Source organism: Hirundo rustica, chromosome 20 (genome assembly GCF_015227805.2).
Source record: "Hirundo rustica isolate bHirRus1 chromosome 20, bHirRus1.pri.v3, whole genome shotgun sequence".
Classification (NCBI taxonomy): Eukaryota; Metazoa; Chordata; class Aves; order Passeriformes; family Hirundinidae; genus Hirundo; species Hirundo rustica.
The window spans coordinates 1561842-1586121 of record NC_053469.1 but is presented as its reverse complement, the minus strand read 5'-3'; the positions used below and the strand labels follow the sequence as shown (position 1 = coordinate 1586121).

Sequence of the window (24280 nt, the reverse complement as noted above, 5' to 3'; positions counted from 1 at the left end):
TATTCCTTTCTGTGGCAGAAGATCATTTTCTTTTTTGTGTCCATATTCATATTGCCTTGGATTGTTCACTAGCACCTTACAGCACGTTGACCTGGCTCTGCAAGCTCTTGTTCTCCACATCTATCTTCATTTTGACATAGCACTATAACTTATTTCCATTCAGTGAATAATGGATTATCAAAATGTTTGAACAATAGAGAGGATTCTGCCTGAAGACAGAATGCAAGTGTCAGATGCAACTGTCACGGTCAAATTAGTTCAAAACAACTCTGAAAGTGGGTGGCTTCAAGAGGAAAAACAGTTCTTCCCACGCAAACCTATCTTCTACCCCAGCAACCTGAACAATAATTTAAAAAGTTTCAAATAGTTAGACTTTAGGCCTAAATATATTTGCTACAACTTGCAAGATGAATGCCCTGATGTGATTTCCATTGCTTACTTCATAGCTGTCCATGTAAGAGTTCATGTAACAGTCAAGTACAGTAGTTCAAGAACTCAATTGCAAAAACTGATTCACAGAATCACCTTCTTTTTCTACTTCAAAGTACGTGGATTTCTGAAAACATTCTGCAACATTAACATGTTTTATCGTCCATCAGTGTAACGTCTGCGTAAGGAAATCCTGACTTCTACACACACAGAACCGAAGAGCAAGACCAACTTTTGATAATGACATACACAACACTTTTTGCTCTAACACACCTTTGGTCATACCTGTTTAACATTTTTAACCATACAATAGCAGCCTTTCACCCCCAGCCCTCATTCAAACACACCAACAGTACTACGTTTAGGTAGGAAGCATAATCTCAGCCTCACGGCAAACCTTGTGGAAAAGAGCTGCATTGGAAGAAATCCTTACTCCAAACACAAACAGCAGTCCTCTGCCAAAGATCAGCCATTTGATTATTTGTCTTTGCTACACTTCAGTACTAAGAGTGCTGTTCTACTGGGAATGGTGTGCCTCAGATAAATTAAGCTTCCTTCAGCCTGCCTGGGATGCGGGTAATTCCACAGCACTTTTGAGAAGCAGTGTGGTATAATCCCAGAATCCCAATTAACATGCCATTCCCGCTACATTTGATGTTTAAGGCGGTATACAAGAGGTATTGCTGAGTACAGTCAATAGCTGATATATTAACCTATAGAAATTGTGCTACCTATACCTCATCCTAGGATCTGTAAAACACTAATGGTCACTTCAAAAAAGTTCAGGAAATCAAAAAAAGTTTATGTTAAGCTCTTATAGCAGGTATTTTTGTTTAAAGTTAAGTGACATGTGGCCCTTATTAGACATCAAGGAGAGACATACAAGAACTAAGGGGGGGGAAAAAGTAAAAAAAAAAAAAAAAAAAAAAAAAAAAAGGTAATGGAGTTGTTACACATTGCAGCTTTAAAAAGATTCTTTTCACAGTGTCAAAAAGCAGTATTTCTCCACTCCAGCTTTGCTCTAAACCCAACAACTGTTGTGGTGTGTAATGCAAAACTTATGGAAGATGGAGGATAACTTTTAGCTTTGAAGTGTTTAGCTTGTCTCAGTACGTGCACTGGTAAGTGCCCTTTAAAAATCCCAGGTATGCCAGCGTAAGAACAGGTCACATTTGCACTCCAGGCACCAGCCTCTCACATTCCAGAGCTGCAATTTATCCTCAGTTTGAACAGCTCTGTGCAATGATCAGCTAACCCTGCCAAATCATTTAGGGTTTCATCTTTTCATAATGCATGTTGAGGTTAAAAACCCTGAGAATTTTTAAGAGAGCATTGATTGGCAACAGAAGTTTCTTGAAATAAGTTTAAAAAGGGCAAAAAAGTGACACAAAAATACTTCATTTGAACTGCAGGAGTCTAGGGGTAAGATCAGAGAAAGGTAATTTAAAGAGGTAAGTTTAAACTTAAGTATATGGAGTGTTTTCAGTTATCCAGTGCTTTTAAAAAAAAATACCGGGTTATCTCACACACTTGTCCTCTTTGCTTTCCTCCATCTGCCCAGACACAGAGAGGCCTCTAACTGCACAGCAGATGGTTTACTTGCAGCCCACAGCAACAGTCTTTCAAAAGGTGTTAGTCTAGAGTCTCCTAATCAGAGAGAAATGAAACAATTAACCCCTTAATCCACAGTAGAGACATAGACAGAAACCTGAAGGAGGATTGCTATTCACAGAAAATATCAAGTAAGACTAACAGCGATGGCTGAAGACCTGCCAGGTTTTGCAATCCAACCATCTGTAGCCTTTCGGGGTACACCACTAGTTTAGGGAAGAAGCCAACTCAACGGTTTGCTCCTCTCAGTCACGATCCCTACACAGGGTGAGTTTTAATTGCTTAATTGACGCAGGTACTATCATTTCTTAAACTGAGCACAGCCTGAGGCAGCTTCCCTGCATCCAGTACCTGGCTGGCATCAGCCTGCTGGCAGACCTTACTGTCTGTAGCAGCGCTACACGTGAACGAATCGAAGTCCACTGTTATGTCTTGCACGTTTCTTTCATTGGCATTGTCAAAGCTATTTTTACCGTGCAGCTGTTTCAGATGTTTCCTCAGAACGGGCTTATGCGCAAAGACCATGTCACAGTAGTTACACTTGTGGGGCTTGTCCCCACTGTGCAGGTTGAGGTGGTCCTGTAGGGAACATTTCTGAGAGAACGTTTTCCCACAGATCTTACATTGGAATGGTTTGATGCCTGCGTGCACTCTCATGTGCCGGTGGAGATTGCCCTTCTGAGTGAACGTCTTGCCACAGAGCAGACACATAAATAGTTTATGCATCTTTAAGTGGTTAGCATAGTTTTCCAGATGCCGAAATACTCTTGTGCATTTTGGGCACTGATGGTGCCACTGGAGGCCTTTGTCTATCCCTCTGTTGTTAGGCCCAAACATATCTTTAGAGGCCAGAATGATGTTATCGCTGCCGGCGTATGAAAGGGCATAGTTGTGGAGGTGGTTTTGTTCTATTTCACTTGCTCTGTTCTCAACAGTGGAGTTGATAAGAAAGTGTTGAGGCTCTGAGGAATGCAGTGCAGTTTGCTCAGAAGAAATAAACTGGTTCTGATCCTTCTTGTTCCTAACTTCTGTTACCTCCCCAATGGACTCCACCTTGATGATCTGAATATCACTATCCTCCATGTCCATGCTGTCTTCTGAAGGCTGAATACAAGGCGAGTCTTGCTGCAGAGAGTCATCGTCTCCCTGATGTTCCTTCAGCTCAGAAGAGTCGCTTTGCTGTTCACATTCTTTGCTCTCCAGCGGCTGCTTGGGTTTGATGAACTTCCACAGGGCCTGAGTGCACCGTTCCACGATGTGGCTCATCTGCAGAAAGCTCGCAGCAGTCAGGTAGTTCACCAGCTCCATTTCAGGGAACTCCAGAGTGCCACTGTAACAGGAGAGAAGCAGCTGCCTCCCCACTTCCGAACTCTGCAGGATCGAGATTTTTACATCCCTGGAGTCATTCAGTAAGAACTGATCTCTTAAAAAAGGAGAGCCAGCAGCAAAGACAATTTTATGCCCGTGAACTTCAACATCATCTATATGGACCACGACATCACAAAATTTGTTTTCTTCCCTCAGTTTGTTCATTTTCTGTAACATGGAATCTCCATAGTTGTCAAACTTGAAATGAAGAATATCTGATCTTTCTGACATTTTGGCACACCTAAGGAAAAGCAGCAGGAAAAAAAAACAAACAATGAGTACTTTTTGTTTTCTAAAAGGCAGGTTAGAAAGATTTAAAGTAATAATGTAAAATGGATGTTTATCAGTCGTTACGCTTTTTATCCTAGGTACACATTGAAGTCCATTACAAGTAAAAACAAATTCAAGTTTACATCTCACATTCCAATAACTTTTATATTAATTTTAATGTAATGAAGCCTGAATATTAAGTAGAGGTGCTATGACAGAAATCCTCCTGAAGCAATATCCTGAAGAGTTAGGATGTAAAAGGAAAGTGCATTTTTAGCAAGCTTTGGGTTTTGCAGCACTGGCTTTAATGCATTAGATCGTCTCTCAAGTTTTTCTGCAGGAGTTGGTTTGCTGTGTGTTGTTTTGGCTTTTCGTAAGATTACAGAAAAAAAATCTTCATAATGGCCTCCACTAGGCTCCCTGTTTTGAATACCTGGGAAATGAAAGAAGCTTTGGTTCTTGTCTTGTTCTTTGGAAGATCACTTCTCTAGGAAGTTTGTTCTTGTTTTGATAGGATTTGGAATGAAGAACAGTGGATCTTCCATAAACCAAGTACCATTCTTTTGTCTTTCAACAGTTGCTTTAAGAATTTATAAGACTACACTGATTCTGGATGAAATACAGCTCACACCATCATGACAAAGCACTGGGATTGCAGGAAGTGAAGAAATAACAGGAGACTAAATGATGCAAGATTTGGTTAGATAAAATTACAAAATAAAGCAAAACTTACACCTCCCAACTATTACAAACACCACATAAAGCTCGAAAGGAAGCTTTGAAGTTTACAGATAAAAGCAGATACTGCTCTCTTGGGGCACGAAGTGTCAGCTGGGTGTACACACAGGAATGGCATCGTGCCCAGTGAAACGAATGAACACACAAGTCAACAGTTCAAAGCATATTTTTGGAAGCATCTGTCAATAATCAGGGTGTTTTCAGTTTGCAGTTCAGACAGCATTTGGAGACATGACCTCCTCACTGATCACACTCATCTTCCAGTGTATGGCATGCAAAAACTAGGAAAGGATTTCAGAAGCCCTCAAAAACCAGGCACCGGGGAAAGTTTGGAAGCAGGGTGGGCATCATTCTGCAGTACAACCAGTTCTGCTGAATCTGCAGATCATCTGTCACCTTTCAGCCTGACTAACCCCGTTTCTAAGGCTGAAAGTTTAGTTTTAAGAGGCAACAGCCTTTGGCAAATATAAACAACAGGAACAGCTCATCCTGATATATCTTCTGAATTACAGACATTATCGAACTGTTTCTTTTTGTGTTTTCACTGGACAGTGATGAGAGAAGTCCAGTAGTGAGTCTGTTTTTTCCACCTCGGAAATTGATACAATATGAATGCAGTTAAAGCACTCACTCTAAAGTTACATTGTTAGCCACAGCTATTCCAGCCATTCAGCCTGTCTCTGGCGGACTACAAGAGCCACACCGTGAGAAACTGTAGACTGAAAAGTTGTGACTTGCCTCGGCACACCTTCAGTCTCAACTACTACTGATCCCCAAGAGAAAAGAGCATCAAATGAACCCCAAACCCTCTATCTCGGGAGGGTGGCAAACCAAGGCAAGCTCCCTTCGGACGTGCAGGGCTCCCCGCTGGAAACACGTGCTTCCTCGGCCTTTACCGACCGCGAGTCGCCCCGGCCCCTCACATCTACTTCCCGGGATCCGGGAAAAGAATATTCCAGCACAGCTCAGCGGGGAGCCCGCGCGGCATCCCAAAACAATGTACACGCGGAGCCCTTTGCGAGAGCGGGGGAAGCCGCTGTCCGCGCCAGGCCCGGCCCCGCGGGAGGGAGAGAGAGAAGGGGCAGGTACCTGTAGCGTCGGGCCGCGTCCCCGCGCTGGCACCCGCGGCCGCTCCTGCCACCGGCTACGGACCTAGAGAGGGGAGGAGACCCGCCGTGAGCCGCCGCCCCGGCGCCGGGCCGGGCCCGGCCGCCCGCCGCGCCCCCCGGGCGGCCCCGCGCCCCGCCGCGCCCCCGGCCGGGCCGGGCCGCCCTCCGAGCGCGGCCCGCGGGGGCAGCGGGAGCCGCGGGCCGCTCCGCGCCGCGCTCCGGGGCCGCCGCCCGCGCCCCGCCGGCCCGCCGGGACCTACAGGCGCCACCGCAGCCCAGCACCGCGACTCGGAACCGCATTGTCCGCCCGCCGGAAGAGCCGCGCCCGGAAGGACCGGCGGGGCCGCCCCTCCGCCCGGTCACGTGGGGCGGCGGCGGCGGCGGCCCAGGCCCGGCACCGGGAGCGGCGGCGGCGGCGGCCGGGGTAGGTGCGGCTCGCGCTGCCGCGGGGGCGCGCCCGCCCCGTCCCCGCCGCGCTCCCTCCCGGTGTGCGGGAGCTGGGGGCCGTCCTGCGCTCCGCCACCGCCGGGTCCCTCCCTCGCCCCCGGGGCCGTGTCTCCCACCCGGCGCGGTGCCTCCCCGTCCCCTCTGCCCGCGAGGGCCGCGGGACTCGGCTGGAGCGGGGCCGCGAGACCGCCCCGGGTCCCGCAGGGCCGGGCCGAGTCCTGGGACAGGCGGGGGGCGCCGGGCCGGGCCCGTCCTCTCCAGCTGCGGGTGTAGGGGACGGGGACGACCCGCTTCGAGCCGCGTCAGTGTTCCCGGGACCCCTCCGAGCGCGTTCCGGAGCCGCCGGCTTTACCCCCGCTTCCCATCCCGGGCGGTGCGGGACTGACGCGGAGGGACCGGTCGGGCACCCGCTTTCCTTCTCCGTGTCGCGGGGTGTCGGTTGTTGCCTGTCGCTTCCAGGTGGATCCTAAAATGTGGCATTTCGTTGTGTGCAGGCATCTTTTCTTGGTTCATGTACCGTAGTCGCTGTGGGTTTTGCGGGTTTTATCGTTCTTGTTGTCAGGGAGGTATTCCTTTCAGTTAAAACGTCCCCAGCAGGCAATTTTTAAGGACTGGTTGTGTGTGTTGGGGATAAAAATGAAGTATAAACAGGTTGTGCTAAGTTGGTTTAAAATCACTTTTCAGCAAAAATTAAGTGGAAATCGAGCTGCTGGAAGTAAACTTGGTGGTTTATCTCTGTGTAGATTTGCCTGATCATTTTGGGGGAGAGAAGGAGAAGTAGAAAAGTATTCAGGAGGGGTTTGGAGAGAAGGAAAGGGTCATGAGAGGCTTGCAGAGGAAAAAGGTTGTGTTTATTTCTTGAATACAGGTTGCAGAACAGGTAGGGCATACAGGTAGGGCTTGATTTGTATTCCAATTTTGTTTTACTTGCAGGTTTTGTTAAAGCCCAACTCAGTAGAATTTCTGAGACTTTTGGCTGCTTAGAAAATGTGTTATTACAGGAGCTGCCCGCTGCTGATTAACTTGTAGAAATACTGTATTCTTTTTAAAGGCCTCTACTTAAAAGGTCAAGGACCTGAGCAAACTTACTTTTGTGTACACAGTAAACAAATTAACAAGTGGAGCTTGCCATAGGGGCTACCTTCCAATTTCCAGCCCTAAGTGCAGACAATGTTTAGTAGCACACACCAAATGTAACTCGTTTTTTCTCGGTTCTTCCACAGCGTATTTTTAAAGCGCTCTGGTTGTCTGGTGAGCGTGGCTCCCTCTTTGTGTTTGAATCCTAATGAGAGAGCAGCTCCAGCAGCATGCAGAGCATCATCCCCAGAGTTTGTTTAGCTGCTGGCTGCACTGCCTTCTTCCCAGGCTCCAGCCCGTGCTGTGTCCTGCCCGTCCTGGCTGCACGGCGCTGAGCTGGGGCTGGTGCTGGGGGAGCGTCAGCTGCGGCGCGTGGATCAACCAACTGTTCATAGTTAATTCATCCAGCAGCATTCCTGTGCTGGGCTGGCTAAGGCAGCGTCAGCATTTCTTTTATAAACTGCAGTTTCCCAGGACGGGCTGCTTGTTTCTGGGATGGGGAATTTACTGATTACAAGAGCCTAAAATTAAAGTTTTGTTCTCTGAGCAGATTCAAATTCGGATTAAAAGCAAAATGATGTTGACAATAGCTATCTACCTGTTAAGGATTGTTAACAAAGATTACATTAGCTTAACTCTTATGTTTTGTCTGATGCCTGGGTTTGCATACAGTGTCTCGTGATTCACTCCTCTTCCCGAGGGCTGTGAGGAGAGGGGTGGAATTAGAGACACCATTATCTCCCAATAACAATATCTTTTTTCTTTCTGGCTCTTGAAATTAGTGGGAACATCTGTGGCTGTCAACGTGTTGTGAAATGAACAGAAAAGTTAGACTTGTGAATGTTATTTTTTATCAATTACTCTTTAGTCATCCTAAATCTGTATTTTCACATGCAGTATTCCTCTGGCTTTCCTGCTTCATTTTGAGTGCCAAGGACTTCTTGTTGCATTTGAAAGTATGTGTTGCACAGGGAAGGTGGGTAAAGATCAGACATGATTAAGCAGACTAATCATGTGATACGTGAGAAGAAAAAAGATTGCTACTGATTGCTTGTATGCTGTTTGGTGTTTTATTCCCAGAGCTGTGATAAAACACAGGCATTGACCTGGAGCATTTTCCAGGCTTCTTTCAGGACTTGCAATGTATTTTAAAACAAGTGTACTCTAGGTGAATTGTACAGGTAGAAAGCCCCACAGCTGTCCAAGGCTGTGGGAGCTCAGAATCTTACAGAATGCTGTGTTCTTTGTCATCACACAGCTCTGCAAAGTGCACTGAACTCTGCCACAAATTCCACTCTTCACCCACACTAAGATGCTAATGATGAATACTCGGAAAGCAGAATTTGTATCTTTAAATTGAGCCATACTGGATCTGTTGTTAAGCTGTGCATAGAGCCAGAGGAATAGAAACAGAAAATACATTATATTTAGGTATTTCAGCCACCTCAGTGTCTTTTCTGCATGTCACCTTCTCGTTTTCCATGTTTTTTAACCTTGTACTTAGTGGTTTCATATTTTGGACGGTAGAGGATATAAGTTCATTTTGCATGCCAAGCTCTCTGACTTTGCTTTTTAAAGGCAAATGAATTACTGTTTTTCAGTAATTTAGTTAACACTGCTGTATTGTTCTTTATCTGGTGCAGTATGCACCAAATATATTGGAACTTTGTGGCATCACTTTAGGAGCTGCAGCTGAGGTACAAAAGCTGGGAAGGGTATGAGTGTGGAAAAATGTCTCTTTTCCTCTCTGGCTTGCATACCTTTCTCATGCTTATTCTCTTTTCTGCCCTGGAAACCCTGAACTTATTTTTGTGTAGTATTTCTCTGTAAATTCCATGCTAAGGATGCTACATCTGCTGTTGACTCTCAGGTTGAAGAAGTTCATGCCTGAAATATTGATTTTTCCATTCACCCTCTGTCTTTTTGTGTGGTTATGGATGTTCTAAGCACCAGAAAATGGGTATTGCTTGGAAATGGAGTGAGAGCAGCCATAGTTATGAGTGCCTTGCTTCACTTGTTGCACGTGTCTCAAGGTGGCATTCAAGCCTCAGCCTCTTCCAGTAATGTAAAATGGAAGGTTTTCTGGTTTTCTTTTTTCTATATACTGTTTGCTTTAAGCTCTTTTAAATTCATTCTGGCAGAACTTAGAAGGAAAACTTTGATCACAGGTTGCGGGTCAGGTGTCAAATATTTGGGAAAGGGAGGGAAAGTTAAAGATAAATGTTTTATGAGTGTGTGTAATTAAGCTGAACTTTTGGTAGGTTTGCTTTGCAGTTGTTTAAGATTTTAGCGTGGTGATTGGGGTCTCTGCTGTTCGTCTGCACATTATCTTGAGTAGAGAGTAAGGTGTAACAGCAATGAAGGGGACTTTAACAAAGAACCAGAATTTTTAGTAAAATTGAAAGCAGTGATCCAAGAGCCAGCCACACTGACTTTCTCATTTTGCAACTTTCTCCAGTAGTTTGTTGTGTGAGGAGAGGCCAGAACACCGATTTAATTACACAGATGAGCAAGGAAAGAGGTTGGTAGAAATTTGCCTCTTCGTATGTGTTTTACCCAGACACTCTGGCTCCCGTGGAGGTGTAAAGACACCTTCAGGCAAACACTACATTATTGTGGTGTAGTTTTGTGTCAGGAGCTAAACTGCTGAATTCAAAAGTTTGTATCTTATTTATGCTGAAACAAACTAAAGCCTCTTTTCCTGTAAGGGATGAGACACTGGCTTTCTGAGGAACATCAAAACTTGAGCTCCGTGCTTGGCTGAGGTCTTTGGTCCTCAGCTGTGAGAGCAGAAAGCTTTGGGTCTGAGACCAGCTGCAGGTATTGCTAAAGAGCACTGTCACTGCTGCTCTTTGTTCTTGGGGTTTGATTCCAGAGCAGTCCTAAGCCACATGTAATTGCTCTGCTGGTCTTTGATGTATGCCCTTCTAGGCTGGCCCATATTTTAACGGGCTTGGAGGCTTTCTGGTGGTGATTCTGCCACTGTGAGCTTTCTGATTTGGGTAAAAGGATCCATGTGGTAGCTATATGGAACAAAGTGATAGCAAGGAACGGAGGAAATTAAATCCATGCAATGCAAAGTGTGGGGATATAGAAATTTCTGTTAACTTCAGGCAATATTTTAATATTTGAAGACTACTTTTGCACCTCAGTGTTTGAGCATTAATCCAACAAAACTGTGGCTGATTCCAGCACATTTGGGTATCTGAGCTTTGCTTGCTGCTACATCAAAAGCTTCTCTCAATTGCCTGCTCCACTGTCCCCTTTCCTGTGCTCTCCTATCTTGTGTAATTTCATGAGGCTTCTGCTCACTGTTAGACTGGCAAAGTTGGGCTGGTTGGGATGTCCTGGTGTTGCAATCCTGTGTTGTGACACTGCTGTGGGGTTAGGCTGGGCTGGCTGTGTCCCACGATCCGCGTGGGGTTTGTTTACACCACACCAAGCCAGACACGGGGCGTGGAAAAGCACAGGAAGCTTGTTACTGAATTGAAGGTAATGCTGGGGAAAGGTGTCGGATTGAAACACTTGTGAAATAGGAGAAATTAGCACTTCAAGACACACACACTATACCAAAATAAAGTGCTAAACTGATCCTTGCCTGGATGATCTTTACAGCTGCTTGTGATCAAAGCCTGCTCCTCTACTCCTGCTGTCAGTGTGGAAGATGGGTTTGCTCTGTTTAAATGAAAACAGTAAAGCCAAAGGGGTATTTAGTGTTTGATGCTTATTTTTAGTCTGTGTTTCAAGATCTTTGATTTAGGTATTTTCAGAGATCTGTGTGTTATATAGATGGTACAATACAGAACTTCTATAGAAATGTTTTAATGTGAATACTTAAAACAAAAGCATCTTTAATAATAAGAACTCTGCCCTACCTTTAAGACACGTGAGTAATACCAGATAGACACATACAGTGTGCAGAACTTCTCAAAATGCCTACATTTCCCAGCCAGTAATTCCCACTGAAAGTCAGTGGATCTTAAAATGGTTTTGAAAAGGGTATGTAAGTACCACAGATGATTTTGAAAATGAAATCAAATAACCACAGGCGTGTTGTCATTCATGAACAAACCACAGCCATTCTTCCTCTTACACTGTGCTTCGGTTGTTCTCTGAAGCATGTTCCAGGACCATGAAGTGACTTGATGGGTAATTGGTTAGAAGTTGTCGTCCTGGCAGACTTCATGTTGTATTGGTGGCTGTGGGGAGGGCATTGATAGGAATGACAGCAGGCTTTGCTGTTTCTGGTGCTTTGTTCCTGGTTCAGGCAGGAATGCTGTGAGCTGTGCCTGTGGCTGTGCCAGGGCTCTGTTGTTTGGCTGCACTGTTGGAAGCCAGGTTGGGATGGTGCTTCCAGCTTGGAAGGCAGAACTGGAGGCTGAAAAAGCATTTGAGTTTGGTTATGCTTGGGAGTTTGTAAAGACCCAAGCCTTTGAGATAAGGGTATATTTGGATTTCTGGGAAATTTAATCGCCCATATTTGTCGTGGCACTCTGTTTTGAGCCATGAATTCGGGGAATCTGTGCTGTAGAGTTCAAGGTGTGCAGCTGAACTTCACCTTTTGTTCCTTTCTTCAAATGCCTCTCAGTGCCAGTTCCAGCTTTTTAAAATCCTCTGTTGGCTCTGCTTCTCAGTACTGATCCAGCCTACGCTGTTCTTCCTGCTTCTTGGGAGTCTTTGCTTTTACTGCTCCTTATAGTACAGAAGATTCAGCACAGATTCATAAAATGCTCTGTTGTCCCAAGGTTTCAGAGCAAAATATCAAGAATTAGGTCAAACTCTTGTTTGGGGGAAAAGAATGTGACTGCAGGACACAGTGAGCTCTGATAGATAAAAATAATTTTTGCATCAACATAGGTGAAGGCAGGTATTAACTGAAGGAAGTAAATAGACTTTATTGTGCTGGCCTTAATTGTCAGCAAGTGGAGTGTATGTTCCAGGGCCCTGTTTTGTGTGATGTGTAGAAAGTGGTGACTGACATAACCATGAAACACTGCGCAGAGTTTTATTAACTTCCCTTTTGTGGGCTGTGGAAATCAGTGCTGTAATAGCATGTGCTGCTTAGCAAAATGAAGGCAGGACTTTGAGTGTGCACTGTGAGAGGAGTTGGAGCTTGGTTGTGCTGTCAGATGAGTTAGTTTTTATAATTAGTCAGCAGGTTTCTGAGAAGAAACGTTTGAGCATTTTAGCATGAAGTTTTATATAAGTATTTTTATGATTTTTGTTTTTCAGGAGTTTATAACATATTTAATCTCATTCATGAATCGAACTTCCTTTTTAAGTCATGGATGACAAGGCTTCTGTTGGAAAAATCAGTGTCTCTTCAGACTCGGTATCCACTCTTAACAGTGAAGATTTTGTCTTGGTTTCCAGGCAAGGGGATGAAACACCATCTACAAATAATGGTAGTGATGATGAAAAAACAGGACTGAAGGTAAGAACCAATAACCTGAGTTTGTTCCCTGTTCTTCTAAATCAAACTAACCATAGATAGCTTAAAGAGGGACTTCTTTATTGTGGAAAACTTGACAGAAGGGAGAACTTATTCGAGAACCAGTTTTGTCAGTAGTTTCTTCACTGCTGATGTCTGAGATGGTAATTAGGTTTTGAGTAAGAGTTCTCTCCATCACTACCTGTGGGGTTTTTCCCACTTTGCAGAATCCTTCCTGAAGTGCTTAGGGTAAAACAGACTGATTGTCAAGAACGTGGAACTGTGATTTTATCACAGCTTTCAGCTGGAAAGCAATGTTAGCATACGTGGATTTGACCGTATCTGTTAATTCAGAGATACGTTGAAGTTTTCCCCAATGTGAAATGTTCTCTTTAAGAAACGTAGAAGAGTAGTTATAACTAACAACTTGGCATGAATCAGAGAACACGAGCTCTGTGTGAAAGGCTTGTGAGAGCTGGGAGGGCACTGACATCTTCTCACTTGTAAAAGTGCTGTTCTGAAAAGAGACTCTTGTCACCCTCTATTTTTTTGTTTTTGGCTACTTAAAGCAACATTCATCCCAATTTGTATTTCAGCAGATTTTAACAAAAGTGGCACAAATAAGGTAATCACTCCAAATTCCATCACTTATTGTGTTGAAAACTGGATCTTCCCTAGAGTGAGTTGAGTTACTGTGTTCTTTGTGGGAGATGGAAAGAGATATTCCACCATTGGAAGAAACTGATGTCTGTCTACAGCTGCATCTATGTCTTCAAAGATGATAAGAAATCCTGTATTCTGCCTGTTGGACTGGATGCTCCTCTTTTCCTTTGAAGTAGTTGTAACATAGACTTTATTGAACATTTCTTGATGCTTTTGCTCCTCTTGCTTTTACCTCCCAACTGCTTTGTTTGTTTTTCTTGTGTTCCTTTGAGTCCTGGGCAAGACATGCTGTTGTAGTGGCCCTTTTCTTTTACACAAGACTTCAAATAAATTCTGTCAGTTAAGAGTCTCAAGACTGATCTTTTGCTTAATCTGGCAAAAAAGTTCACTTATGTTTTATGGTCGTTGCAGAAGATGTCACTTCTCATCACAGACTAGTCTAAAAAACGTGAACACTTCTTGAGCAGGGAGCCTGGTGATCTGTGAAACCTGCTGAAAGGCTGTAGCCTCATGCTTGTCTTTCTCGATACTGCAGATCGCAGCAAGCTTCGAGATCAGTATCAGCATCAATACGTAGGAATTCAGAGTAGTCTCATAGTGGTGCTTACCTTGAGGATGCCTTTGTGGCAGTGTCTAATTAGCTCCTGAAGCATCATTTGAGATCCCAGGAGACAGACACTGTCAGCCAGATTCTCCGTTCCATCCTGTTATCTCCAACAAAAATTTTGAGGCATGAAATGTCATAGTCTGCAACACTTCTTGCTCCACATGGGAGCTATTTGTATCACTGTTTGCTTCCAAAGTGGTTTATGAGATGCTGGCTACAGGTGTGCTGTTTCTCTTGATGAGGAAGGAAGAACACGAGCTCTGCTGCCTCCTGATCATCAGCTGTAAAATAGTTACAGCTGTTCTGTGATTTGGCTCTGAATGCCACAGAGCTTTGCAGCTCTTAAGCTTCTTTATGAGTTTGGTGCCAGGACTGAGCACAAGCCTTGAACTAAGTGATTCACCTTGAGCTTTTCAGTGTTCCAGCATGGAGAGCATGTGCTGTTGGTTACTGGCTGCAGTCTGAGTGATTAATGGGAATTTTCTACCTTAAACAAGCACTCAGTGTGCAGTCTAAATTCTCCCATAGAGGGACCTGCCTGTTAACCTTCCTTCTGCTTAAGGAGGAGACTTTTAGCAGAGGAAATGGGAAGACTTTCTAGCTGTTCGTAGGGAAAAAAATTGGGGTATTTTGGTATTGTTCTACAAGAAAACAGACATTCTGTCATAGCCTATGGCTTTGTTCTTGGCATTTTTTTCCTCAGCTTGTAATAGCCATTCAGTTGCCAGTGAAATGGAGTACTGGAGGTTGTCAGAGGTGTGTTAAAAGTGTTGTCACTGTGATATCTGCAGTGTTACAGTAGCGCATGAAAAATTAATGTTAACAGTACATCATGAGAGCTGAGGTTATGTATTTCATAGAAAAAAAAGAGATTATTTTTTCAAACAGAAGCAATTGCTTTGGTACTTTTAACTCAGTTAATCAGTATGTGTCAAATCCCATTTTCTTTCACGTGCCCCATAAGAAAAGCAAAAACTGTGTTCAGGTTTTTGTTGGAGCAGGTGTCTCTCTCTGGTGTTCTGTTTCTTTAGGAAAGCAGTTTGAGGATATTTCATTTGCTAATCCACAGTCTGAGGATGGTGCTGAAAGTTCAGGTTTGTGTTTGCTGAATGTGGCAGGCTCTGAAATTTGTACGTCGGGCCTAAGGCTCTCTTTTCAAATTTACTGGTAATGCTGTAGCTCTAAGTAATAGTGCTGTGGACTGAGTTAATGTATGTTTTTGTCTGGCAATTCTTTTCTTCCTCAAGTCCAGACAGAGAAATATCTCTTTTGAATATAATTAGGAATCATATTTTTCTTCAGGTGATTGTAATTCATTAATGTGTTTTTGCTTTTTGTCAGTGCTGACTTGGTTCAGTTTAAAATTCTTGGTTCAGGTTGTCAGTGAATGTTTTCCTGAAACACACTTTGCCAGCTGTCTCTGCTCTCCAGCATTGTTCCTGTGTCTGCTCGTGCCCACTGGCAATGGGGCAGGACTGGATTTAGGAGAGCTTTGCTCCTGGAGCAGAGTGTGGAGCAGGAGTTCTGAACTCCCCAGCACAGGGAGACCTCTCCCAGCAGAGGCTGGCAGCACATGCGTCAGGAGAAGGGAATAAATCACAGCTCTGATAATCCCCTGGTGTGCTAAAGGAAGTTTGCTACCTCCTAGTTAAAGGTTAAGTAAAATCAGTTTGGAGTTTTGTGAGAAATGGAGAAAGCCGTGATTAGGGTAATGGTTCCTTTGCTCAGCCTCCAGCGTTTATCGGGTGCACCTGTTTATTGTTCCCTCCTGCCCTTGGTTGTGCCCCGTGCCGGCAGGCTGGCTCTGCTCTTGGGGCTGCAGCAGGGTTTCAGGCACGTTTACACCTTCGTGTGCCCTGTTCCCATGATGTGTGGAATCCATACGGTTGTGTAAGAAACTTTGGGTGACGTGAAATTAACCTTGGGTTGTGTTTTAGGCCTGGGTTTGCAGGCAGCTGGTTTGTTGCACTTGATTTTTGGGGCTACGAGAACGGCAGGGCTCCTCTAGCCCAGAAGTGTGGTTATTGTGCCTTTTAAAATTCTTTTTGAGGGTAGTCTGGGTTGAAGGAAAGCTTTCTTGGAGAAATAAGTTTAAATTGCTTTTTAAATAGGGTTTTTATCGTGATGTTTTAGAATATCTATGAGATGGGGGTTTTTTAATTTATTTTTACATGCTTATTTTCTGTAAACAACTTGAATTTGTATTTTACCTGTCACTACTATTTTTGGGAGATTTTATTTTCAAGATCATGTTTTATAGATGTAACATCTAGATATGTTATTCATACTGATGATTTTACCAAATAGAGTAGATCAACGTTGAGATTTTGTTTGCTTTTAATCTTGATAGAATAGAACCTTTTTCATGTGCATTTTATATTAATACCATTACAACATGTGCTTCACACTGGATATGAATTTTCCACCTTCCTTCTCCAAACCAAAGTCTGCTGACTATGAGGAAAGGTGTATCAGATACAGTTTTTTAGCAGAATGTATTATAATTTCAAGTTTCATAGAGAACAGGTTCTGTAAACTAGAAGTTACTCTAGGTTTTAATATATGGCCTTTAAAGGGGCTGACAGGACATTATAATTAATTTATTTATTTTGTTGCAAAACATATAAACTCCATACAGTAGAGGAATATGGTGCATCTTCCATCATCATCATCTTTCTGATGAACGCCTGCAAAGACCTGAATAATAAACTTGATGCTTGAAAGCCTTCTGCCTTTGACCCCGTGCTTGTGCAAGATTTTTCCACAATAAATCATGCAAATTAAAACTAAAATTGTTGGGAGGAAAATGGAAATCTGTGGATTTCTGTAACTAGTTGCAGCTTACAGATGCCTCTGTCTGTGGGTGTACAGCTGAGTAAGGCACTTGCCCTGTCCTGCTCCTGGCAGGTGATCACAGCACAGGAGTGTATTTTAATCTGTACAAAAAGTGACATTCTGTTTGTGTCGATTTCAAGAGCATAAATGTCTCTTCTTGTTGGTTAGATTCTGTAGCAAAACAGTCACTAGGTTATTACTTTTTGGGGTAGTTGCGTGATTTGGATTTTATTAGCTGGGGTGTAACATCTTAAATCAGTGGGTTTACAGAGAGGTTAGAATATGGAAGTGCTCCTAGGGTTGAGTTTTGGTGTCAGCAGGAATAACCAGCAGCAGCTGGAGTGATAGAAGCAAGTACCTTATGCCGATTGGTAAATAGTCTGTAAACTGTCACTTCCCTATTAACTGCAGAGGAATGGACAAAGAGTTTCCTTAGAAGCAGTATCTGGGAGTTTCCTGAAATGAGTGCCTTCATTCCTTTTCCACTTTAGGACCTTATTTCACCCTGTTGAGGTGGATTCATGCTTTCATGTTGACTGCAATGAGCTCAAAGTCAGGCTGCAGCTGAGCGTTAGGAAACAAAGCAATGCTGTTACCTCTCCTCAGCACAATGGCATAATCTTGTTCCAGATGCTTCCCTTCCTGTGAAACCTTGCTGTCTTGCCCGTGAACCATGTAACATATTTAATTTTATTTGTCCCTTTCTGGTACTCATCTGAGAATTGTTATAGCCCTTACTGTGGGCATCTGTAAGTTACTCTGTCAAAGGTAGTCTTTGTAGTTGGTGATTAAAGACTAGTTTGAAAGCAATCTCCTCGCTTTTTCTAGTGCTAGAAAATTCCTGCCTTGAGCTTGTAGTTTTGTTAGAGCAGGGAGGATATAATCCAAGCTGGTGAGCATTTGCACCCTGCAGTTTGTGTTTATGGTTGTAAGTGGGTTAAATTTGTTGACTGCTGCTTTGGTTGGTGAATAAAAAGCCATATGAATGACCCCGTGCCTGAGGGGTGGTTTTTGTTGTTTGAACAGTCTTTTCTTCTTTTCTGTGTCCCAACTCTGTGGCTCTCAGATTGTGGGGAATGGAAGCGAACAGCAGCTGCAGCGGGAGCTCGAAGACGTGCTGATGGATCCACCCATGGAAGATCAGTCCAGTGACCGGGACCATGGAGAAGAAGTCAGAACTGATGGAGACGGGGAGGAACCTGTTGTCCTTGAAGCATCAGCATCCTCTACCATTAACCCAGTGTCGGTGGCAGGACTCCAGAAACCAGAAATGAGCTTGCCAGTGAAACCATCGCAAGGAGGTTAGAGGAAAAAAAGGGTGGAAATGCCTGGTAATATCTTATGAACTTGTTTTTTGTGGGGAAAGTGAAGAGAATTTAGGTACAGGTGTGGCCACCAGCCTTTCCCCGTGTCTCACATTATAATCACTTAGTGCAGTAAATTCCATGTTACGTATGTAATGCAAGAGTTAATATCTGCTGACCTGTCCTGTCTTCTGAAAACACTGCTATACCAGCCAGAGATGTGTGCACAAATATTAAGCTTACTTGCCTGGCTGTATAAAGTATAAGTACAGGGCTCTCCTACAGGCCAGTGTTTTGTCCTGGCCTGACTTTTCTCTTCTTAGCCCCTCTTATCTTCTGTTCAGTGGGGAGTCAGTGTCTGACGCTCCCCTTGCGGGTGCCTTGCCTCGTTTCTCACGTTCCCCCTGGTGCGGTGCCCTAGGCTGTGAGGATCTGAGCCCCTTCACGCCCGTGACGGACGAGGACAGCGTGGTGTTCAGCAAGCTGACGTACCTGGGCTGTGCCTCGGTGAACGCCCCGCGCAGCGAGGTGGAGGCGCTGCGCATGATGTCCATCCTGCGCGGCCAGTGCCAGATCCCCCTGGACGTCACCCTGTCGGTGCCCAACGTCTCTGAAGGCACCGTGAGGTACTCTGGGGCTCGGCCTTCGTCTTGGCTCCTTTGGAAAGCAAACGAGCTGATGGTTTACCTGGCAGGAGGCTTGAGCAGCTTGGATTTTCTTTAGTGGGAGAAGGGGGTTTTATAGACGTCTGGGAAAACTGGAACTTTGAATTTGTTTACCAAACACTCTACCAAGAGTGATTATTCAAGATTATCAAGTACCCTGATGATCCAAGCTGTCCCCAAAGCCATAGTGAGATTGGTTAGTGATGAACACTTTAGAAATAGCCTGGAAAGTAGTTTGTAGAGCTAGGAAACGTTTGATACACGAGGCTTAACAGAGGTGGCTCTGTCCACTTCCAGATATTAGTGTAACTTTCTGAAGACTAATCCCTGAAAACCATGGGGAAATGATTGGTGGAAATGTGTGTGGCGTTGTACTTTTTTGTGCTGTTCAATTTAAATATCATTACTGTGAGCATGCTTTGCAGTAAATGACAGGAGCTAGTTTTTGTGGTGTACTTTCTCTAAGGAGGTATGAAATTGTTAAAGCTTGCAAGTTATGTCTGGCTGAAATAATTCTTCTAAAGGTGCAAGCTTGCTTTTTTTCCCCCCCCTCTCTATTTTAACAGACTTTTAGATCCTCAGACAAACACAGAAATAGCAAATTATCCAATCTATAAAATCCTTTTCTGTGTACGAGGGCATGATGGGACCCCTGAAAGTGATTGCTTTGCTTTCACTGAAAGCCACTACAATGCAGAACTCTTCAGGATTCATGTCTTCCGATGTGAAATCCAAGAGGCTGTAAGTGCAAGCTTTTTGTCAAATGGTAATTATGTACATGTAAATGTTATTACTGAAATATAAGTGGAGTTTTTCAGGCACTTCGGAGGCAATGTAATTCATCCATCAACAAACTTAGTTATGGAATAAGAACGCACGGTTAAAGATTACCCTAAAAAGCATAGAAAAACAGTTAATTAGATGCTAAAACTGAATTATTTTCACACAATTTGTTGTGAATTAGTGAAAATCCAGGAAGGTTTCAGCTGATGTTTGTGCACTCTGGCTGCAGGTGAGCCGAATCCTGTACAGCTTTGCCACTGCCTTCCGGCGCTCTGCCAAGCAGACCCCTCTCTCAGCCACTGCCACCCCCCCGACCCCGGACAGTGACATCTTCACCTTCTCCGTGTCCCTGGAAATCAAAGAAGATGATGGGAAAGGTTATTTCAGGTAGAGATTCTTCTTTTGTGCAGCCTGTGGTTCTGTTGGAAAGTGAGTGAATAGAGAGTGTGAGGCTGAGGTGCTCCCTAAATTCCCTTTTTGAAAGTTTCCTATTCTAGTTTAAATGAATCCCAAACATAAATATTTTTGGGAGATAATACAGTGATAACCCTCTGGACTAGGTATTCTTGGTCGTTGAACTGAACATTGGTGCTACCTGCAATGTGCTTTTTCTATTTTGTTTTTTGCTATTGTCTTTAAGTTCTTTGAAATGCCTTTTAAATTGTGCTCAGCAAAATTGCTGCTGAAGCTGAAAGTGCAGCATTGTCACCGTGCTGCTGGGAATATTGTTGCTGAGACTTCAGTGTGTGATTGGCACTGAAGTGTAGTTATATATTTCCCCCTTCTTTTTGCAGCATTTAGAAGGGAAAAAAGAAAGGGAATGAAAATGAAAAAGAAGGGAAATAGTCTGAGGGTTGGTCACTCCTTGGCTGGTTGGTGTTGTGTGCCCCAGCAGCCACACCCCTTGTGATAGTAAGCAACATGCAGTTTCTTATAGGTAATACTGTATGTTACCATAGGAATCAATATTTAAAAACTGTTGAAATTAGCTGGAGGTCTTCCAATACTGACTGCCACAGTGTAAGTCCCCAGTTTGTATTTTGTAAACCATGTTCTTGGTTTTCACCTAAATCTTTTGCTATTTCTTTCATGTTACTGATCATAGCATGCAAGGAAGAAAGATTTTTGAGTGCTTTGGTGTAAGGAGCTGCGCCAGTGTCTGATGCTGAGTTTGGTATATGCAATGAATGCAGATAAATGATCCCCTGAGATTTTTTTTTTTTTCCTTTCCTGATGAATAACAGTGCAGTTCCCAAAGACAAGGACAGGCAATGCTTCAAACTCCGCCAGGGGATTGATAAGAAGATAGTGATTTATGTGCAACAGACAACCAATAAAGAGCTTGCTATTGAAAGGTAATGTCATCAATTTTTAAAAGGTTCCTTATCTGTTTAATATTGGTATTTTGCCTCTGAGGGAGTGGGTTAGTAATTATTCTGTGGATGCTCCATTTGTGTGATTTAGTGCCACACTTCTCTTGAGTGTGGTAAACCAGAGGATGAAGTGGGACATACCTGTGTGGGCCAGAAGTCCTTGTGAAAAGGCCAAAATGAAATCATAAAAGAGGTCCTTGCATTTCATCTGATCCTTGTCTCTATTGAAGGGTAAATTCTATGCAAATATGTCTAAAAAAATTTAAAAAATCCACCAAAGGCAGGGCAGAAGACAGCAGGCCAAGTGTTGTGGTGTAAGGAACCCTTGTTAGCAGTGACTTTATTACACTGTTCTTTAAAACAAAGGTAATGGAACAATTTCCAGGCTGCTGTGAACAGGGTAAAACCATATTATAAATATGCTTCTGAAATCTTGCTCGACATTTTTGATGTTGGCTTGACATTGTTTTGCTGGACATGTTTGATGCTGCTTTCAAATGTCAGGATTTGTTGATGTTTGTCAGTGGATTCATGGGCTGTTTGTGATGTATGACAGCAAATACTTAGATAAGAAATGTTAATGGTTTGTTTATGAGCATGTCTAATTTTTGCAGTTACATTTTTTTGCCTGGCTTTGCAGATGTTTTGGCCTTCTCCTTAGCCGTGGGAAGGACGTTCGGAGTGGCGACATGCACCTTTTGGATTTGGTAAGGATCCTTCCGAACAGAACTCAGTCAGGAGTTTGGTGATGATTGTGCACGATCTCAGGATGGACAGAGGGCACTTCTGCAGTGGTTGATGGGAATTGATGCTGGAGGTTCCACTGTTGAGGGTGAGGCTCTGGGCAGTTGGGTTGAACCCCTGCCTCTGCTGCTCAGAACATGACCTGGTGCCTGGTCAAGGGACTTGCCCAGTTTTACAGTCAGTCATGACAGTTCTCATTCAGGGGCCTGAAATAAGAAACATGGAACCTTATTTTTAGACATGCTGAATATTAAAGTGCTGTGCTTGGAACATGGAAGGTTTTACAGCATAGTTATCAGTGTGAGAATCGGGGCCTGAGTGGCTTCAGATGTAACACTGAGAACTAGTGGGCGCTTTGTTCTCGTGACTCACTTTTCTCTATAGGGTAATGATAGAGATCACTTGACTTCACAAGTGTGAAGTGACAACAAATTTGCTAGTGTTTATGCAGTACAAAGTGAGTACTCAAAAAGGTTTAATACTACATGAATAATTTTGCTTTCTACCAGGCTTTGGATTGCCCAGAAAATAAGATTGTTGGGAAGACAGAAAAGCTGAACGTTAAATAAAATATTGGTTTGGTTCTTTATGACTGAATAATGTGTTGTGTTCTCATCTACACCTCTGTGAGCTGAAAGATGCTGTCAAACGGTCACCTCCAAAACTACTGGTCATGCCATGTACTAATAGCATAATTAGTATTAATTGGCCTTTCTGTGTTACCAGCAGGGACACCAGGGGTTGCAGGGGAACTCTGTTGTTTCCTTCAGAGGTCATCTCTGCTACAGACTCTGTCACAGGGATTTGCTCTTTCCTTGCCCATGCAGTTGCTCTTCATGGGGCTGGCACTACATAATGTAGAAGCTTTTTTAATTAAAAAAAAAAAAAATACCAACATAAACTTACCTTGTTTCCAGGAGTCCATGGGTAAAAGTTCTGATGGGAAATCATACGTGATCACTGGGAGCTGGAATCAAAAGTCTCCACACTTCCAGTTTGTAAATGAAGAAACACCAAAAGGTATGAATGTTGCCAGGTGTTATCCTTAGGGAGGGAAATGACTTCTATAGTGGGCATTGGATCAATTCTCTTTTCTCTTCAGAAGAATCCCACAGACGACTTTCACAGGATGGGATATAGACTCAGAAAGTAGGGTGCTAAATGCCACATAAAATTAAAAAAAAAAAAAAAAAAAGACCAATACAAGCAAACTGTGTTCAGTTTGAGAGTATTTCAATATTGAAATAGTTGTAGGAACTGTGTCCTAGTAGGAGGCTCTGCAGGTGTGGGACAGGATGCAGGTGCTCTGTGCACCACTGAAGCTTTTTAAGAATCCTGTTGAGAATTGCATTAAATGACTTTTGCAGGCACTTGCTTTGCTCAGAGTCCTGTGGTCATTTCAGATTTTTCCAAACCCAAGTTTTTAATTAAACAGAAGGATTCCTGTACCTGTGAAAATGAAAGTAAACACTCCAACTGTCATCCAAAAATAGCTGATATTGCATTGCTCTCTGGGGTCATGAAAGAAGCTGTCATTACTTCTTTTAAGATGTCAGCTGAATTATCATCTTTTCAATCTCTTGTCGCTGTTGTGTGCCAAAGGTTGGGAAGTTAATGGGAATTGACTGGGCAAAGTCATAAAAGTCAGCTGCTGGGCACAGTCTGGTGCTGGAGTGGATGCCATCCTGCCTGAAGGACACAATTTATCATTCCCTGCCAGAGAGATCTCATAGGTCTCTGAGCCCTGTTACCTCCTGTTGGAGCTTCAGAGTGTGTAGTCAATGTTTGGAATGTCACGGCTGAGATGGTCTTAAATGCCTTTAATATCATGGTATCAAACACTTAAATAACTTCTAAACCCAAAAAGAATTGAAGTGTAATTAGGCTGGATGGCAAGAGATCTGCACTGTGCAGTTAAGTGCACAGATCTCCGTAATGTTTAATGAAGGCTTTGGGTAGATTTCAGTGGGATTTGAAAAAGCAGAATTTTTATTCTCTTTAACAGGATCATTTTCTTGGCTGGAGGCTGCAGTTTCCTTACTCTCTAGTGGATAGTACATAGTGATCCAATTTCCCTATTTTGAAACTTGGAGGGTTTTGAGTTGTTAAATTAGGGGGAAAATCGATTCTGAAAAGGGAAGTTTCCTTTGCTCTTCCGTCTCACTGGGAAAGGGGCTGTGGAATATTTTATTTGAAATATTTATTTTCATATTGTGGCTTCATTTCCTCTCTCTAGATAAAGTGTTGTTCATGACCACTGCTGTGGATTTGGTGATAACTGAGGTGCAGGAGCCCGTTCGATTCATTCTGGAGACTAAAGTCAGAGTTTGCTCACCTAATGAGAGGCTGTTCTGGCCCTTCAGCAAACGGAGCTCAACTGAAAATTTTTTCTTAAAATTGAAACAGGTAATGTGTTAAAAAAAATAAAGGAAATAAAATTGACAATTAATAGGCTGTTTCTCCCTATGATGCCTAAAACCTGTACTAATATAATGTTCGTAATGCAACATTTTCCTCCTGAATCAAAGAGGTAAAATAAATGCTCTTCACTTTTAGAAAAGCTCCCCTTTATTGTGCTGATTGTTGCTGGCCATCTGCAGTTCCCATAAAGAGCCTGAAATAGCTTTTTTGATAGCTTTGAGTCTGTGAAGTTACAGAGAAGCTTATGGATTTTCCAGCCAAACCACAGCAAGAAAAGGAACAGAGGATTTATCTGCAAACTGAGGCTGTGCTGAGACTTGCTGTCATAAGGGAATAGAGGTGTAATTGTGTAAAATTAAGGGTTAAGAGAAAAAAAAAAAAGTCCTTACTGTAATCCTGGTGACA

At 43.4% G+C, this 24280-nt stretch overlaps 2 protein-coding genes across 3 annotated transcripts in view; one reads left to right on the top strand and one right to left on the bottom strand.

The window, feature by feature from the left end:
* Positions 1 to 1241: 1241 nt before the first annotated feature.
* ZBTB26 (zinc finger and BTB domain containing 26) lies at positions 1242 to 5803 on the bottom strand. The gene is made up of 3 exons (XM_040083505.2): positions 5786 to 5803; positions 5506 to 5568; positions 1242 to 3649 (listed from the first exon to the last, which is right to left on the bottom strand). Exon 3 carries the CDS (start codon positions 3637 to 3639, stop codon positions 2323 to 2325), a length of 1317 nt encoding a protein of 438 aa, XP_039939439.1. The 5' UTR covers positions 3640 to 3649; positions 5506 to 5568; positions 5786 to 5803; the 3' UTR covers positions 1242 to 2322.
* A 92-nt stretch (positions 5804 to 5895) lies between these two features.
* RABGAP1 (RAB GTPase activating protein 1) overlaps positions 5896 to 24280 on the top strand; it is a 61427-nt gene continuing 43042 nt past the window's right edge. The window contains exons 1-10 of one of the 2 annotated variants that reach the window (XM_040082893.2): positions 5896 to 5949; positions 12282 to 12483; positions 17652 to 17886; positions 18311 to 18515; positions 19121 to 19295; positions 19567 to 19724; positions 20582 to 20692; positions 21351 to 21417; positions 22372 to 22474; positions 23691 to 23860. In XM_040082893.2, the coding sequence (XP_039938827.1) occupies positions 12334 to 12483; positions 17652 to 17886; positions 18311 to 18515; positions 19121 to 19295; positions 19567 to 19724; positions 20582 to 20692; positions 21351 to 21417; positions 22372 to 22474; positions 23691 to 23860 (1374 nt within the window). In that variant the 5' untranslated portion in view covers positions 5896 to 5949; positions 12282 to 12333. Of the gene's footprint in view, positions 5950 to 6412; positions 6432 to 12281; positions 12484 to 17651; positions 17887 to 18310; positions 18516 to 19120; positions 19296 to 19566; positions 19725 to 20581; positions 20693 to 21350; positions 21418 to 22371; positions 22475 to 23690; positions 23861 to 24280 lie in introns of those variants that run through there. The other variant, XM_058423062.1, reaches the window with a different exon arrangement.

Excerpts from the sequence above, each read along its gene's own strand:
- ZBTB26 (XM_040083505.2), bottom strand. The coding sequence starts at position 3,639 with ATGTCAGAAAGATCAGATATTCTTCATTTCAAGTTTGACAACTATGGA.